This window comes from Drosophila arizonae, chromosome 4, assembly GCF_054131065.1.
Source record: "Drosophila arizonae isolate 15081-1271.41 chromosome 4, UAZ_ARI_1.0, whole genome shotgun sequence".
NCBI classification, from domain to species: Eukaryota; Metazoa; Arthropoda; class Insecta; order Diptera; family Drosophilidae; genus Drosophila; species Drosophila arizonae.
In genome coordinates this window covers 11,364,544-11,378,653 of record NC_142924.1, presented here as the reverse complement: position 1 = coordinate 11,378,653, position 14,110 = coordinate 11,364,544, and the positions used below count along the sequence as shown (strand labels likewise).

Genomic DNA, 14,110 nt, shown 5'->3' with positions numbered 1-14,110 from the left:
AAGTTATTAGCTGAGAGTTTATTGAGGCTTCAAACTTCCACCGCACACGCAGCACCTGCTCCTTTGTCTGTGTCTTTTGCCTATTGTTTATTCCAACGTTGACTTCCACCATTTCGCGCCTATACCTTCCTTTGTTTTATTCTCTTTGTCTCTCTCTCTATCTGTTCCCCTCACTTTCTTTCTCTTTATTCTCTTAATCTTTTTTGCTCTCCCTCCCTTTTCTGCTGATTCTGATTCTCTGCTCTTTAATTTGAGTAGACTCAGCTAAAAATATATTTTATTATTTATACCCACATAAACACACTTATCCAATATATTATAACACCCAAATGCATGCTCTTATATTAAAAAAAAAATCTACTAAGATTCTTGTTTGCCTTCTCTAAACTGTATTCCATTTATATTTATAAAATGACTAACTGTTCCAAATACTTATATGTTAAGTTTTTAATACATCTAGGAAGTTTATTTTATATTGGACAGCGTTCTATTATTTTCGTAAAACTGCTGTAAATATTTAAATATTGATCAAGCTCAACGATTTGCTTGCATTCTTCCGCGAAGGCAATGCACGGATTCATTATGTAGCTATAAGAATTGTATATTACTTAAAATACAAATTTCTATAACAGGTGAAGCACCCGAGGCTTATAAGGATTATAACATAAGCATAATTGATGAAGAGCCTGAAGAAAAAGAAGAGCAGCCTGAGAAAATTTTGGAAGTTAGAGTGATCGATGAGGTTGCCGAAATCGAAGAGTCTCAACCAATCGTCGAAGAAGAAGAGGAGGATGAGAGGCCGACTACTGAAAGCACTGTGGAGGATGTCACAAAGCCAAAGACTAAGAAAAAGAAGGTGGTGAAAAAGAAGACTAATGAGCACGACGAATTAATACAAAAACTGCTTGAGCAAGAAATCGAGAAAACGGAATTGGAGAAATATGAGAAGATCGATTTCGATGTTCCCAAGAAACTGAAGCCAGAGTTTGCTAGTCTCGAACCAATGAAAATTGAAAGAAAAGAGCAGAAGCCAACAAAGGTCACAATCGTTGAGGCCACTGAAGTACCGAAGACGGTGAAGCTAAAGCCGGGAAAACGCAAGGAAAAACCAGCAGAAGAACAAACTGTACAGCTTCCCAAATTCAGACTTAAAACTCGCATGGTTATGGTTGAGTACCCGCCAGCACCACTCATACCAAAGCTAAGCCATATTGGCGCAGTTAAGCAGAATGGTGACCTTTCTCGCAATATTGAAGAAGCAGAAAACCTACTTAAGTTCAAGCCACACAAGACCAAGAAGATTAGGAAAATAAAGGATGACTTGGAGAAGGTTGAGCTTGAAAAGTATGAAAAGTATGTTAGTAGCGAGGAGGAACCTGAAGAAAAGCAACCTTACCAAAAACCTGAAAAGGTGCCAAAACCAGAAGAAAGTCCCGAAGATGCAAAGCTTAAGATTGGCAAGGGTAAGAAGAAACCGAAAGAAGAAGAATCTCCAGAAAATGTTACACTGAAAAAGATACCACAAAAGCCCAAGGAAGCTGAAGAAGAATTTGAAGCAAAACCTAAAGAAAAGGCCGAGGTTACAGTCGTGGAGCAACCAAAGGTGCCAAGGGAACAGGATATACAGGTTGAACCATTTGAGCCCATTGATTATGAGCAACCTGAATACGTTCCAGAAGAACTTGAACAAGTCGATCAGCCGGAGAAACCAGAAAAGCAGAAGAAGCCCAGTAAAACCAAATATAAGCCCAAGGAAAAAACAAAGCCTGAACCGGAAACGATTATTACAGAAATCGTACCTGGAAAGCCCAAAGAAGAAGAAGAAGTTCCCGAAACTGAAATTAAGTTCCGCAAGCCCGAAAGTGAAGCGCCTGAAGAAACTGATTCTCAAGTGAAGTTGAAACCATTCAAGAAGACTGTTGAGGAGCCAGTAGTTGAAGATACTATTGCAGAGGCAACGGTAACGGAGCCCACGCCAGAAGAGAAGGTAGTCACACCTCAAGATGAAGTCAAGAAGACGAAGAAATCAAAGCCGAAGCCCAAACAACAACAGGAGGAGGAAGTAACAGAAGAGCAACAGCCAGAATTTGAAATATCAGTTAGGGAAGAAGAAGCCATTGCTGAGAAGCTCGAAGATGTCGAAAAGCCCAAAGAAGTAAAAGTGAAACAAAAGAAACCGAAAGAAGCTCCAAAAGCTGAAGTTGATATCGTCGAGGAGCTGCCACAGCCAACTGAAGCTCCTGAAGATATACCAGTGGAGTACAGAATCACCACAACTGTCCTGGAACCCGAAGAAGTGCCAAAGGAACATCAAGTTAAGGTGATTGACTTTGACGAAAAGGAAATAACCACTGAGGAAATAGTGGAAGAAAAGGTTGTGACCAGGAAGAAGAAGCCTAAGCCGGAACAGCCAGAAGAGTTCAAAGTCACTCTACAGGAGCCACAACAAATACAGCCTGAACCCGAAGAGGCAATTGCCGAGGTTGTGCTACCCGTTCAGAAGCCTCAGCCAGAAAATGAAGAATTCGAAGTCGAATTAAAGATAACTGAACCACAACCTGAGGAAACTGAAGTCGTTGTAAAGAAGAAGTCGAAAAAGAAGCCAGTTGAAAAGTCAGTGGAGGTTGTCGAAGATGTAGTGAACATTGTGGAAGCTCAACCTGAGGAGCAAAGAGAAGAAGACATCGTGGTTGTGGAAGAAGAAGAAAAGGTTGAAGAATCACAACCAAAATCTTTCGAATTCCAAGTCACTGAAACTGAAGCTCCTCAAATAAAACCGGCAGAAGTAATTGAGGAAAAACCAAAAGAAAAGTTGAAAAAGCCAGCTCCGAAAGTAGAAGAGAAGTTTGACTCTTATGAAATTTCCATTAAGGAATCAGAAGCGGAAAAAGTAATCCAGCAGGAAGAGCAGCCTACCGAAGATGTTCCTGACGAAGTAACATTTATTCCACTGCCAAAGCAACCTGAACAAGTCGAGGCCGCGTTTGTCCTCACAGAACCAAAGCCGACTGAAGAGAGTCATGTGGAAGCTGAAATAAAACCAAAGAAAACAAAGAAGCCAAAGAAAACTGAAGAGGCTATAACTCAGGATGTAAAGGTTGTTGAAGAAGTGGTAGCTCCAAAAGAAATTGTAGTTGAAGAACAGCAAATTGAAATTGTTGAAAAAGAAACTGTTCCAGTTGAAGAAACACCAAAGGAATATACAATTCGAGTATCTGATTCACAAATTGAACAGCCAGAAGAACCAACTGCAGCCGAATTTACTGTTAAAAAGGCAAAGCCTTCCATTGCTGCTACCGAAGAACCGGAAGCCGAGTTTGTGCTTAAGGAAAGCAAACCTGTGGAAGAGGTTACCGAGGTAGCAGAAATCAAGACAAAGAAACCTAAAAAGAAGGTCAAGGAGGTTGCAGCAGAAGAATTAAAGATCCAAATCACGGAAGAAACACCACAAGAAGTTCCTGTCGTGGAAGAAATTGAGGAAGTTGTGGAAGAAATTAAAGAGACTGTTCCTACTGTTGAATATAAGTCGTATGAAATTGGTGTGAAGGAAACTGAAGCTGAAAAGCCCGCTGAAGAGATAGTAGTTGAAGAGCCCTTGGTAGAAGAGCCCCAAATCGAAGAAACGGCACCTACTGTTGAACACAAATCATATAAAATAGGTGTGAAAGAATCAGTTGTTGAAAAGCCTATAGAGAAAGTACCATCAGAAGAGCAATTAGTTGAAGAGCCTATAACTGAAGAACCAGAAACCTTCGAAGAGCTTAAAGTCAGAGTGATTGAAGAAACACCCCGTGAAGTTGTCGAGGAAGTTCTCGAAGAGAGTGTTAAGGTTCACCGCAAGAAGAAGCCAAAACCAGCGGTAACAGAAGAGCCTGAGGCTCAAGTAAGCATTCCTGCTCCAACATCGGTGGATGATGTGGAGGCTGTCCAAAGTGTTACTATTGTACCCGAAATCCCAACAGAAGAGGAAGCTGCTGAGCTAAAGATAACTGTTATTGACGAGGTTTCTGAGCCACAAGAGCTTGTTCAGGAGATTGAGGAAATCGAAACAGTGGAAGAAGAAGTTCCTGAACCAGTACCTGAAGAAAAGCCGAAGGACTATCAGTTTAGCATTAAAGAATCTGAGGCACGAAAAGAAACTATCGAGGAATTGTCAGAAGAACAAGTAACAATTCCAAAGAAGAAAAAGGTTCAAGAGCAAAAAGAAACTGTCGAGGAATTACCGGAAGAGCAATTCACTATTCAAAAGAAGAAGAAGACTGAGCCTGAGGTTGTAGAAGAGCCTGAAGCCGTTTTTGAAATAAAACAAAAACAACCAGTTGAAGAGGTTACAGAAGAGGCGAAAATTAAGAAGAAGACGAAGAAACCCGTAAAACAGGATGAAGCAGCTGCAGAGCTCAGTGTCACTGTGACTGAGGAATCTGCTCCAGAGCCTGAGGTAGTTGAAATTGTGGAAGAAATTGAGGAGAAACCAGAAGAAAAGCCTGAGGAAAAACCAGTCGAGCAGCCCACCGAGTATCAGTTCACAGTCAAGGAAACCCAACCTGAAGCTCCAGCAGAAGAAGAGACTGAAGATATTCAAGAGGTACAATTGCCAAAGAAAACGCCAAAGATTCCTGAAGTGACTGAAGAGCCTGAAGCCGAAGTTACACTCAAACCCAAACCAAAGACAGAAGAAGTACAGGAGGAAGTAAAAGTATCGAAGAAGAAACCCAAGCCTAAGGCTATTGAGGAGGCTGCTGAAGAGCTGACAGTGAAGGTAATAGAAGAAGTTGCTCCCGAACCAGTAGTTGTCGAAGAGGAAGTCGTCGAGGAAGTTGAAATTAAGAAGCCAGAAAAGCCAACACCGGAAGAAACAGTTGATGATGCCGTTTTCAAAATTAAGAAACCCAAAGCTCCTGAAGAAGAAGAGGAGGTCGTTGCTGAAGTTACTTTGAAGCCAAAGGCACCAAAGGAAGTACAGGAAGAAGACTTCTCAGTAGATGTTAAGTTGCCAACAGAAAAGAAGGTTACAGAGGAAACATCCGACCAAACTGTGCAGCTCAAGAAGAAGAAGAAGCCTCAAAAACCAACAGAAGAAGCTGCAGATGAGCTGCAACTTACGCAAACTGTTATTGAGGAGAGACCAGTTGAGATTGAAGAGGAGGAAGTCGTTGAAGAAGCAGTTGTAATACGAAGGAAACCAAAGAAGCCATTCGAGCCAACTGTTGAAGATCTCGAAGAAACTGAATTCAGTCTCTCATTCAAAAAGCCACATACTATTACCGAAGGCGTTGAAGAAGCAGCTACAGTTCTTAAGAAACGACCAGTGAAGCCTCAAACCCTCGATGAAGCTGGAGCGGAATTGTCCATAAAGCGACTGGAAGAAGAATACGAAGAAGGCGATGACGTTGAAGAATTTGTGGTTAGCCAAAGGCCCAAACCAAAACAATTGCAAATCACTGACGAAGAAGACCAAGAGTACACTATTAAGAAGCTCAAACGTCGCAAGAAGGTGGATATTCCAGAGTTCTCTGATGTCGAGAATGTTACTTTCCGGGCAAAGTCCACGAAGACTAAAGAAGATGTGGACCAAGAGTTTAATATTGCTCTTGACTCTTATGCCGAAGAAGAAGTGTCAATGTCTGGTAAAGTGAAAGTTAAGAAACCAATTAAGAAGACCTACTCTGAAGCCAGTGATGAGGCTAGAATTAAAATTGTGCAAGATTATGATGATGGAGAAGGTCCAATAATTGAAGAAATCCACGACGACGAAGATACCATCGACGAGGTCGAGGAGCCTGAAGAGTACATGGTTGAAGAGCTACCACCAGATGAGGTTGACTTCAAGCTGAAACCTAAGAAACACCCCAAGCCACATTATTCAGTCCAAGACGAAGAAGAAGAGCAATTCCTTATTGGCCTTCGACATGCCAAACGTGATTCAATTACGTATGATGAAGATTCTCTAACATTCAAAAAGAAGCGTAAAGTTGTGCAACAGCTGTTCAATGAAGGTAAGTTCTTTTGGCTTATATTAAAACTCAGAAACTTATATAAATATCAGGCCGCAATAATTTCTCATTCAATTCAAATCGTGCATCTGCTTATATGGCAATAGCTTATCAAAAATGAGGTAAAACGACCCAACACACATAAATGTTAGTAGCTAACGCATAACAACCATACATGTATATCTAATTCACCAAAGAATAGCTTTTATTATAACATTATAGAATAACAATATAAAATTTTTACTATCGAACAGATGGCGCTTCTCTTAACATTACCAGAGAAATGGATGTGGATGGTAAATATTTTTATCAATTTTATACACCTAGCAAATATTTAATAACATTTCTTTTATTTCAGAATCTCAAGTCGAGAACATCATGTACTCTATCTGCAATTACATTGCCGATAACGACGAAGCTATTAATTTGGTAGAAGGTGAAAAGGTACAGGTCATTGGACGTCATAGCTCCGAGTGGTGGTATGTCAAGAAGAGCATTACCGAGGAAGAAGGTTGGGTGCCAGCACAATATCTTATGGAGCCCGCGGAGTACGCCCAATACGTGCAGAATAAGCTGCACGAGAAGATCGATAAGCTACCCGTATTTGAAAGTAAGTATGATATGTAAACCGAAATGTTGTTGTCTAACAAGGGGTTTTAACATTGTCCTGTCACGTTATTAACACTTATCTTAATGTATTGTGATTTGTGCGTTTATTAAGGACCTGGACCGCAAGACAAGCCGATTGCACCGCGTTTCATTGAAAAGTTGCAACCAATTCATACGCCTGACGGTTATACAGTGCAATTCGAATGCAAGGTCGAGGGCAATCCCCGACCGCAAATCGCTTGGTTCCGGGAGACAGCCATTATAAAGCCCTCACAAGACTTCCAAATGTTCTACGATGAGGACAATGTGGCCACACTGATCATTCGTGAAGTCTTCCCCGAAGACGCTGGCAAGTTCACTTGCGTGGCCAAGAATGCCGCTGGCTTCACTTCCAGTACAACAGAGTTAATTGTCGAGAGTCCGTTGTCGGATCACGGCTCAGATGCCACGGCACTCTCGCGCAGAAGCATGTCACGTGAGTCTTCCATGGCCGATATTCTCGAGGGCATTCCGCCGACATTCTCGCGCAAGCCCAAGGCTCAATATGTCGATGAAGGTACCAATGTAATCTTGGAGTGCCGCCTTGTTGCGGTGCCCGAGCCTGACATCGTTTGGACCTTCAATGGGGAAGACATTGACGAGGAAGAGATTAAGAATGTTCGAATTGTAACCGAATCGGATATGCATATGTATTGTAGTGTGGTGCATATTACAAAGGTTAAGAAATCACAGGAGGGCGTATACGAAGTGATTGCCACAAATCGCGAAGGCGAAGCTCGTCTGCCTATCACACTGAAGGTACGAACTTCGGACAAGGAGGCTCCACAAATTCTGGAGCCCCTGCGCAATATGGTTATACGCGAGGGCGAAAGCGTTGTGCTATCGACACAAATTGTAGGCAATCCAGCGCCAAAGGTAACGTGGTACAAGGATGGCAAGCCCATCAAGAATGCCAAGTCAGACAAAGACCTCCACACCCTAACACTGATAACGCCCAAAAAGTCGGAGAAGGGCGAGTACACAGTCAAGGCCGTCAATCCATTGGGCAGTGTAGAAACCACTGCTTATCTTACAATTGAAGGTAAGTTAATCTGTTTCATGTTCAGCGAAAACTGGATATACAATGATCTACCCAAATATTAATTAAAACAAACCATCTCCATCTCTATCTCCTACTAGAACCGACGAGTGGCAATGCAGAGCCTCCATTATTTGTGGAGCGCTTTGAGGAGCAATCGGTGCCACAAAAGGGCGAGATTCACTTGCCTGCTAAGGTCTCTGGCAATCCAGTGCCTGAGGTGCAATGGCTTTTCAACAACAATCCCCTGTATACCGACGAGCGAATCCAACAGATCTACGATGGTGAAAATATTGAGCTCATTATCAAGGATGCCAATCCGGAAACTGATTCGGGTGACTACAAGTGCATCGCCAGCAATCCCATTGGCAAAACATCGCACGGTGCGCGTGTGATTGTTGAAGTCGATGAGGTGACCTTTACCAAGAAATTAAAGAAGACCATTACCATTGAGGAGGTGCAGTCTCTGACTCTTGAGTGCGAGACCTCTCATGTGGTGTCCACCAAATGGTTCTTCAATGGCAAAGAGCTGAGCGGCATGGATCATCGCGTTGTCGTCGAGGATGGCAAGACGCACAAGTTGGTCATCCGGAACACAAACCTACGCGATTCTGGTACTTATGTGTGCAAGGTCAAGAAGCAAGAGACACAATCAACTGTGGAAGTGCTGCAGCGTAAGCCGGACTTCCTTAAGGTGCTAGAGGATTATGAGGTCACCGAAAAGGACACGGCGATTCTGGATGTTGAGCTGACAACCGAAGCCGTGGAGGTCACCTGGTACAAGGATGGCGAGAAAATTACGCCAGAAAACAAAAACTGCGAATTCATCAAAGATGGCAAATCAAGACGCTTGGTAATACGCGATACCACAATTCATGATGAGGGCGAGTACACGTGCAAGCTGGAGGGCCAGGAGTGCAGCGCCGAGCTGACTGTCATTGAGCTGCCACCAGAGATTGTGAAGCACTTGGAGGACGTGAACGTCACCAAGGGCGAGAATGCCATGTTCGATATTGAGCTGAGCAAGGGCGATGCTCTGGTAAAATGGTTCAAGAACGGCAAGGAAATCAAGTTCAATGAACGCATTCAACTGACGATTGATGGTAAGAAGCAGTCGCTACGCATTCTTAAGGCTAAGCCTGAAGATGTGGGCGAATATACCATTCAAGTTGGCGACCAGGTCTCCAAGGCAAAACTGACAGTTGAGGAGCCTTTGGTAGACTTTGTACTGCGTTTGCCCGACGTCACGCTGGCCACCAAGACCACAGATGCTGAATTCACCGTTGAGCTCTCCCAGCCCGATGTCGAAGTTACCTGGCACAAGAAGGGAAAACCCATCAAGCCCAACAAGAAGCATGAAGTGTTCGTTGAGGGCACCGTCAGACGCCTGGTCATCCATGATGCCGACGATGATGATGCGGGCGAGATCAGCTGTGTTGCCGAAAACGTCACAAGCAGCAGCAAGCTATGCGTTGAGGAGCTTAAACTGCCGCCCGTGATTACCTCTGACAAGGATCAAACCATCAAAGTGAAGGAGAACGAAGACGCCACATTCACTGTCAAGTACACCGGAGCGCCCACACCCGAGGCCGAGTGGACCTCACGCAAGGTTGTCATTCCCAAGTCAAAGCGTACTATACCCACAATTGATGAGCAATCCGCAACGCTGACCATCAAGAAGGTTGTCGACGATGACGAGGGCGAGTACACTGTTAAACTTGTGAATCCTGTGGGCGAGGCAGAGGCCAGCCTGCACTTGCTCATTATGCGTAAGTATACAAAATTAATTATAAATTAAGCGATGCGGAAACTGAGACCTGTGTCAAAACTTTAGGTAAACCCGCGGCGCCAGGCACGCCACAGCCTCTGGAGGTGATGCACGATTCAATAACGCTTTATTGGAAGGCGCCTGAAGATGATGGCAAATCTGAAATCATTGAATACATTCTGGAGTATCATGATGTGAAAGAAGAAAAGTAAGTAGCATTTTTTTTGATAAATTATCAGAAACTAAAAGGACAATTCCAATAGATGGACTGAGATACGCAAGATTAAGGACACAACTTACACCATCAGCAAGCTGAAGATCGATACGGAGTACGTGTTCCGCTCGATTGCCGTCAACGAAGTTGGTCCATCCCCGCCCTCACCCATCTCGTCGCCCATACGCCTGGTGCCAAAGGTTGAGACCGAAGCACCCAGCGTACGGGAGCCTCTGCAGGATATTGTCAGCGATCTGAACAAGGAGGTGACCATGTCCTGTGTGTTCGGCGGCATTCCAGAGCCAACTGTCACATGGAAGAAGAATGGCGAAGTATTTGAGTCGAGCAGCGTGCGCTACGAGAATCGCGTTGCCAAATACACAATTGAAAAGACAACTATTGAGACTGAGGCCACCTACACGTGCGTGGCCACGAATGAGAAGGGCTCCGTGGAGACGTCGTGCAGACTGAAGCTGCAGCAGAAGCCAACCGTTGAAATCGAGGACAAATACTTGTCCCAGAAATTGCGCACTGGCAGCACTCTCACCATTCCGGCAACAGTTCGCGGCTATCCACAGCCGACTGTGACCTGGCACAAGGAGACGGTCGAACAGAAGTCCACCAAGGAAGTCACGATCGAAACCACAGAGACCAGTTCCACCTATACCGTTAAGAAGGTAACTCGCGAACACTCTGGGCGCTACAAGGTGACGGCCAGCAATGAATCGGGCTCCAGCTACGCGGAGTGCACGGTTCAAGTGATCGACAAGCCCAGCAGGCCACAGTCCCTGGAGGTTAAGGACGTCAAAAAGGACTCGATCATCCTGGAATGGACGCCACCAGTCGACGATGGCGGCATGGAGATTAAGCAGTATACGCTGGAGAAATGCGATCTACAGAACAAAGTTTGGATGAAGGTTTCCGACTTCGACAAGGACATCAACTCGTATGCCATTCAAAAACTTTCCATGAATGCACAGTACATGTTCAGAGTGGTGGCTGTCAATCCCATAGGCGAATCTGAACCAACAGAGAGTGAGCCTGTGACCATAACCAGGAAGTTTGGTATGTATTTTACAACATCATTAACAGAGAGCAAATTAATAGAAGCAAATATTCCTTTCCTCCTATATACAGAGAAACCAACTCCACCACGTGATCCCACGTCGGTGTCTGGCATGAACGACACTTCGTTCACATTGTCTTGGGAGCCGTCGGAGAGCGACGGTGGCTCCAAGATAATTGAGTACATTGTGGAAATAAGGGAAGAGACTGAAACCGTTTATCGCTCCTTGGGCACTACGACGGGCACTGTAACAAACATTCAAGTTGACAACGTTGTGAGAAACAAGGGCTATCTGTTCCGAATCTACGCTCGAAACGAGGTTGGCACCAGCGATGCGTTCGAGACAACTGAGAAGATTGTCGTTGGACGCAAGATAAGTAAGTGATGGACGCAACAAATAATGATAATTGCTTAATTTGCTTTGCAAACTGCTTTCTCCCTTAACGCGCACTAATGCCTCGCTTTGCAAAAATAATTATTGAACAGCGAATAACAATGAAAACTTGGGTACGTGATAGCTTCCGTGGAATTGCAATCGTATTTTTATATCAATAATCGCTTTAATGCTTCCCACTCTAGCGCCGCCTTCGCCTCCGCAAAATCTGAGAGCGCCGGATGTGACGAGCCGCAGCGTAACACTCGACTGGGAGGTGCCAGCTCGAAATGGAGGTTCCGAAATCACAGGTGAGATATAATATCAAATTACCAAATGGAAACAGAAATAGAATCAATTAATGTGCGTATCCGCAGGCTATTGCGTGGAGAAGCGCTCTTCAACATCGACCAGCTGGACAAAGGTCATCACCCTGGATGCCCATCAGCTGCATTACACCATAGACAATCTGAAGGACAAGTGCGAGTATTGGTTCCGTGTGTCAGCGGAGAACGAGGTTGGATTAGGTGCGCCAGCCGTCACGGAGAGCATATCGCTGAAGACACACGCAAGTAAGTTGAGCTTGGCTAGACAGCTTGGCGCAGCTCTAATCCGTTTCCACTCTTGAACCAGCTGTACCATCGCCACCGACTGCTCCACTGGAGGCCCGAGTGCTAGCGGCCAATGCACACGTATTCGAATGGGGTATACCCGAGTCAGATGGTGGTGCGCCACTGCTCGGCTACCACATTGCCATACGTGACATGAAGAAGTCCATGTGGATTGAGGTCGGTCGGGTGCCAGCCGGGGTGCAGAAATTCCAGATAAGAGACCTGCAAGAGAATCACGAATACATGATACGCATTCTCGCCAAGAACGAGATTGGCCTGAGTGAGCCGCTCGAATCGGAGGAGCCCTACAAAGTGATGACAGCCGGTATGTTGAAATGTTTATTATCTCACAGATTTACAGCATAGCTAACGCCAACACTCACTCCAATAACTTTCATGTGATGCAGGTCATGCCAGCCTGCCCGACGAGCCGCGCACAGAGATGAGCACATGCAACACATCCTCCTGGCTGCGGGATCACAATATGGATGCGGACATACACTCGTATGCCCGGGGCAGGCTGCTTCAACGCGACGAGTACTTCTTCCGGCTCTGGGCGCAAATGCCCAAGAAGAAGAAGGGCTCCAAATAGACAGAGACATGAACGTAAACCAACATAAATAGCCATGACAAAACGAATGAAACTTAGGTTAGGTTAAGCTTATTTCAATTGTACTTTAATGAATTCTTGACTTTTTATTTAGCTTCTTTTTTAGCTTTTTTTGTACTCGTAATACACCCATTGTAAAGGGCATGTAATGTTCGGCATATGCTATGCGTCCGGCAACAGCGATGTTCACGAAACTGAGACAGACTGGGGCGAGCGAAGACAAACTTGATGTTTGAGTGCGTGAACGTGGCTGTTGGCCTGTGAGCTCATTGGCCCATTACATAAACTATGAAAGGAATTTCTTTATAATTTGCATAAATTCGTATGATTTCCTGCGCTTTATTTTTGTAAGCTGTGATAAATTTATCAAATTCGAAAGCGTCAAACGATAAAATGCCATGACATTTGCGCCAGCACACGACGCGCATCGGGCACAGGACAGTCAACGGACAACAGCCAACAACCGACATCCAATAGCAACAGCTACAGCAACAACAACAACAACAACAACAGCAACAGGAACAGCCACAAGAACACAACGCAAGTGATTCAATATCCTCTAGGGAGACAAACAACAAATGGTGCAATTCGATATGAGTTACGAGTACGCTGTGTGCCTGTGTGTGTGTATCTGTCTGTCTGTCTGGCTGTGTGTGTGTGTGTTTGTTGTGTTGTGTTGTGCGTCGCGCTGACTGTCCCTTGCCCTTGCCGTGTGCTTGCTGTGTGAGCAAATTTATGACATCCAGAGGGTTACATAACTATACTTCTATACATATATTTTGTGGAAGAGCCCAACATGACTTTAAACTGAGAAGAAAAAAAGAAAGAAAGAAAGAAAACAAATGAAAAATAAAATAAATATGAATGAATTTTGAACGAACAACTTCAAGTGGTTTAGCTCGGGCCGAACACAACTTTTGCGCAGTTGAGCACGAAAAATCAACTAATTAATTCATTAGTTAGTTTTGGCCGACTCCAAAGAAAAGCCGAAGTTAACGGTAAGTTTGCTCTGGCAAAGTTTTCTATTAAGTTTTTATTCTAAAACTTAAAGTCGACAGCCAAACAATGGCAGCTACCAGCTGCCCAGTCTGACATGCGTGTGCAGGACCTAAAACTAAAGATGGAGGAGAGAGAGAGAGAGAGAGTTGGTTAGAGTGTGAGGGGGGAGGAAGACGGGGAAAGGAGATGCCGACACTAGGCTACAGTTACGCGTCGTTGAACTTATCTGGTGACATGGGCACAAAGTTTCCATACACCCAAAAAGTGAAAGAGAGAGAGACAGAGAGAGAGAGAGAGAGAGAGGAAAACTGAGAGGGAGAGGGAGAATTGTGTGCGAATTTAATTAAAGTTTTTGCGGTTGCCACTAATCAAAAGATATTATCTAAAATGCTCTATGTGGTAGTTACTTTGCCTGGCAAATAACTTTCTGCTGCGGCCACAACTGTAATTTACACTAAGCTGATTGGGCATCAGAGAATGCCAACTGGGCGTGGCTAGAGGCCAGGAGTTAAGCTCTAAATGGATTCATAAAGCTAAACATATTTCCGGGCACTTTAAACTGCACAATAACAAACGAACAGCAAACACTTCACCTGGCTGCCTCTCTGCCTGCACCTGTCCAGAGAGTAACAACAAAATAACAACACAAAGCCATCTTTACTAGTGCTTGCTATACATATACATATATATATATGTGTAGCAACACCTAGAGCTGCTATTGATACCGGCATTCAGCCTGGCAGCCAGGCAGGAAGCATATTTAGTGTTGCCACTAAGCGATCGACCAGT

The 14,110-nt window shown here is 44.4% G+C and overlaps 1 protein-coding gene across 3 annotated transcripts in view; it reads left to right on the top strand.

Moving 5' to 3' along the window:
• sls (sallimus) overlaps nucleotides 1-13,205 on the top strand; it is an 80,652-nt gene extending 67,447 nt beyond the window's left edge. For all 3 annotated transcript variants that reach the window (XM_089466488.1, XM_089466489.1, XM_089466490.1), the window contains 12 exons: nucleotides 633-5,996; nucleotides 6,248-6,289; nucleotides 6,352-6,603; nucleotides 6,715-7,683; nucleotides 7,782-9,449; nucleotides 9,515-9,656; nucleotides 9,712-10,727; nucleotides 10,800-11,105; nucleotides 11,308-11,412; nucleotides 11,479-11,673; nucleotides 11,735-12,037; nucleotides 12,120-13,205. In XM_089466488.1, coding sequence (XP_089322614.1) covers nucleotides 633-5,996; nucleotides 6,248-6,289; nucleotides 6,352-6,603; nucleotides 6,715-7,683; nucleotides 7,782-9,449; nucleotides 9,515-9,656; nucleotides 9,712-10,727; nucleotides 10,800-11,105; nucleotides 11,308-11,412; nucleotides 11,479-11,673; nucleotides 11,735-12,037; nucleotides 12,120-12,304 — 10,547 coding nt within the window. In that variant the 3' untranslated portion in view covers nucleotides 12,305-13,205. The remainder of the gene's footprint in view (nucleotides 1-632; nucleotides 5,997-6,247; nucleotides 6,290-6,351; nucleotides 6,604-6,714; nucleotides 7,684-7,781; nucleotides 9,450-9,514; nucleotides 9,657-9,711; nucleotides 10,728-10,799; nucleotides 11,106-11,307; nucleotides 11,413-11,478; nucleotides 11,674-11,734; nucleotides 12,038-12,119) is intronic.
• The last annotated feature ends 905 nt before the right edge of the window (nucleotides 13,206-14,110 follow it).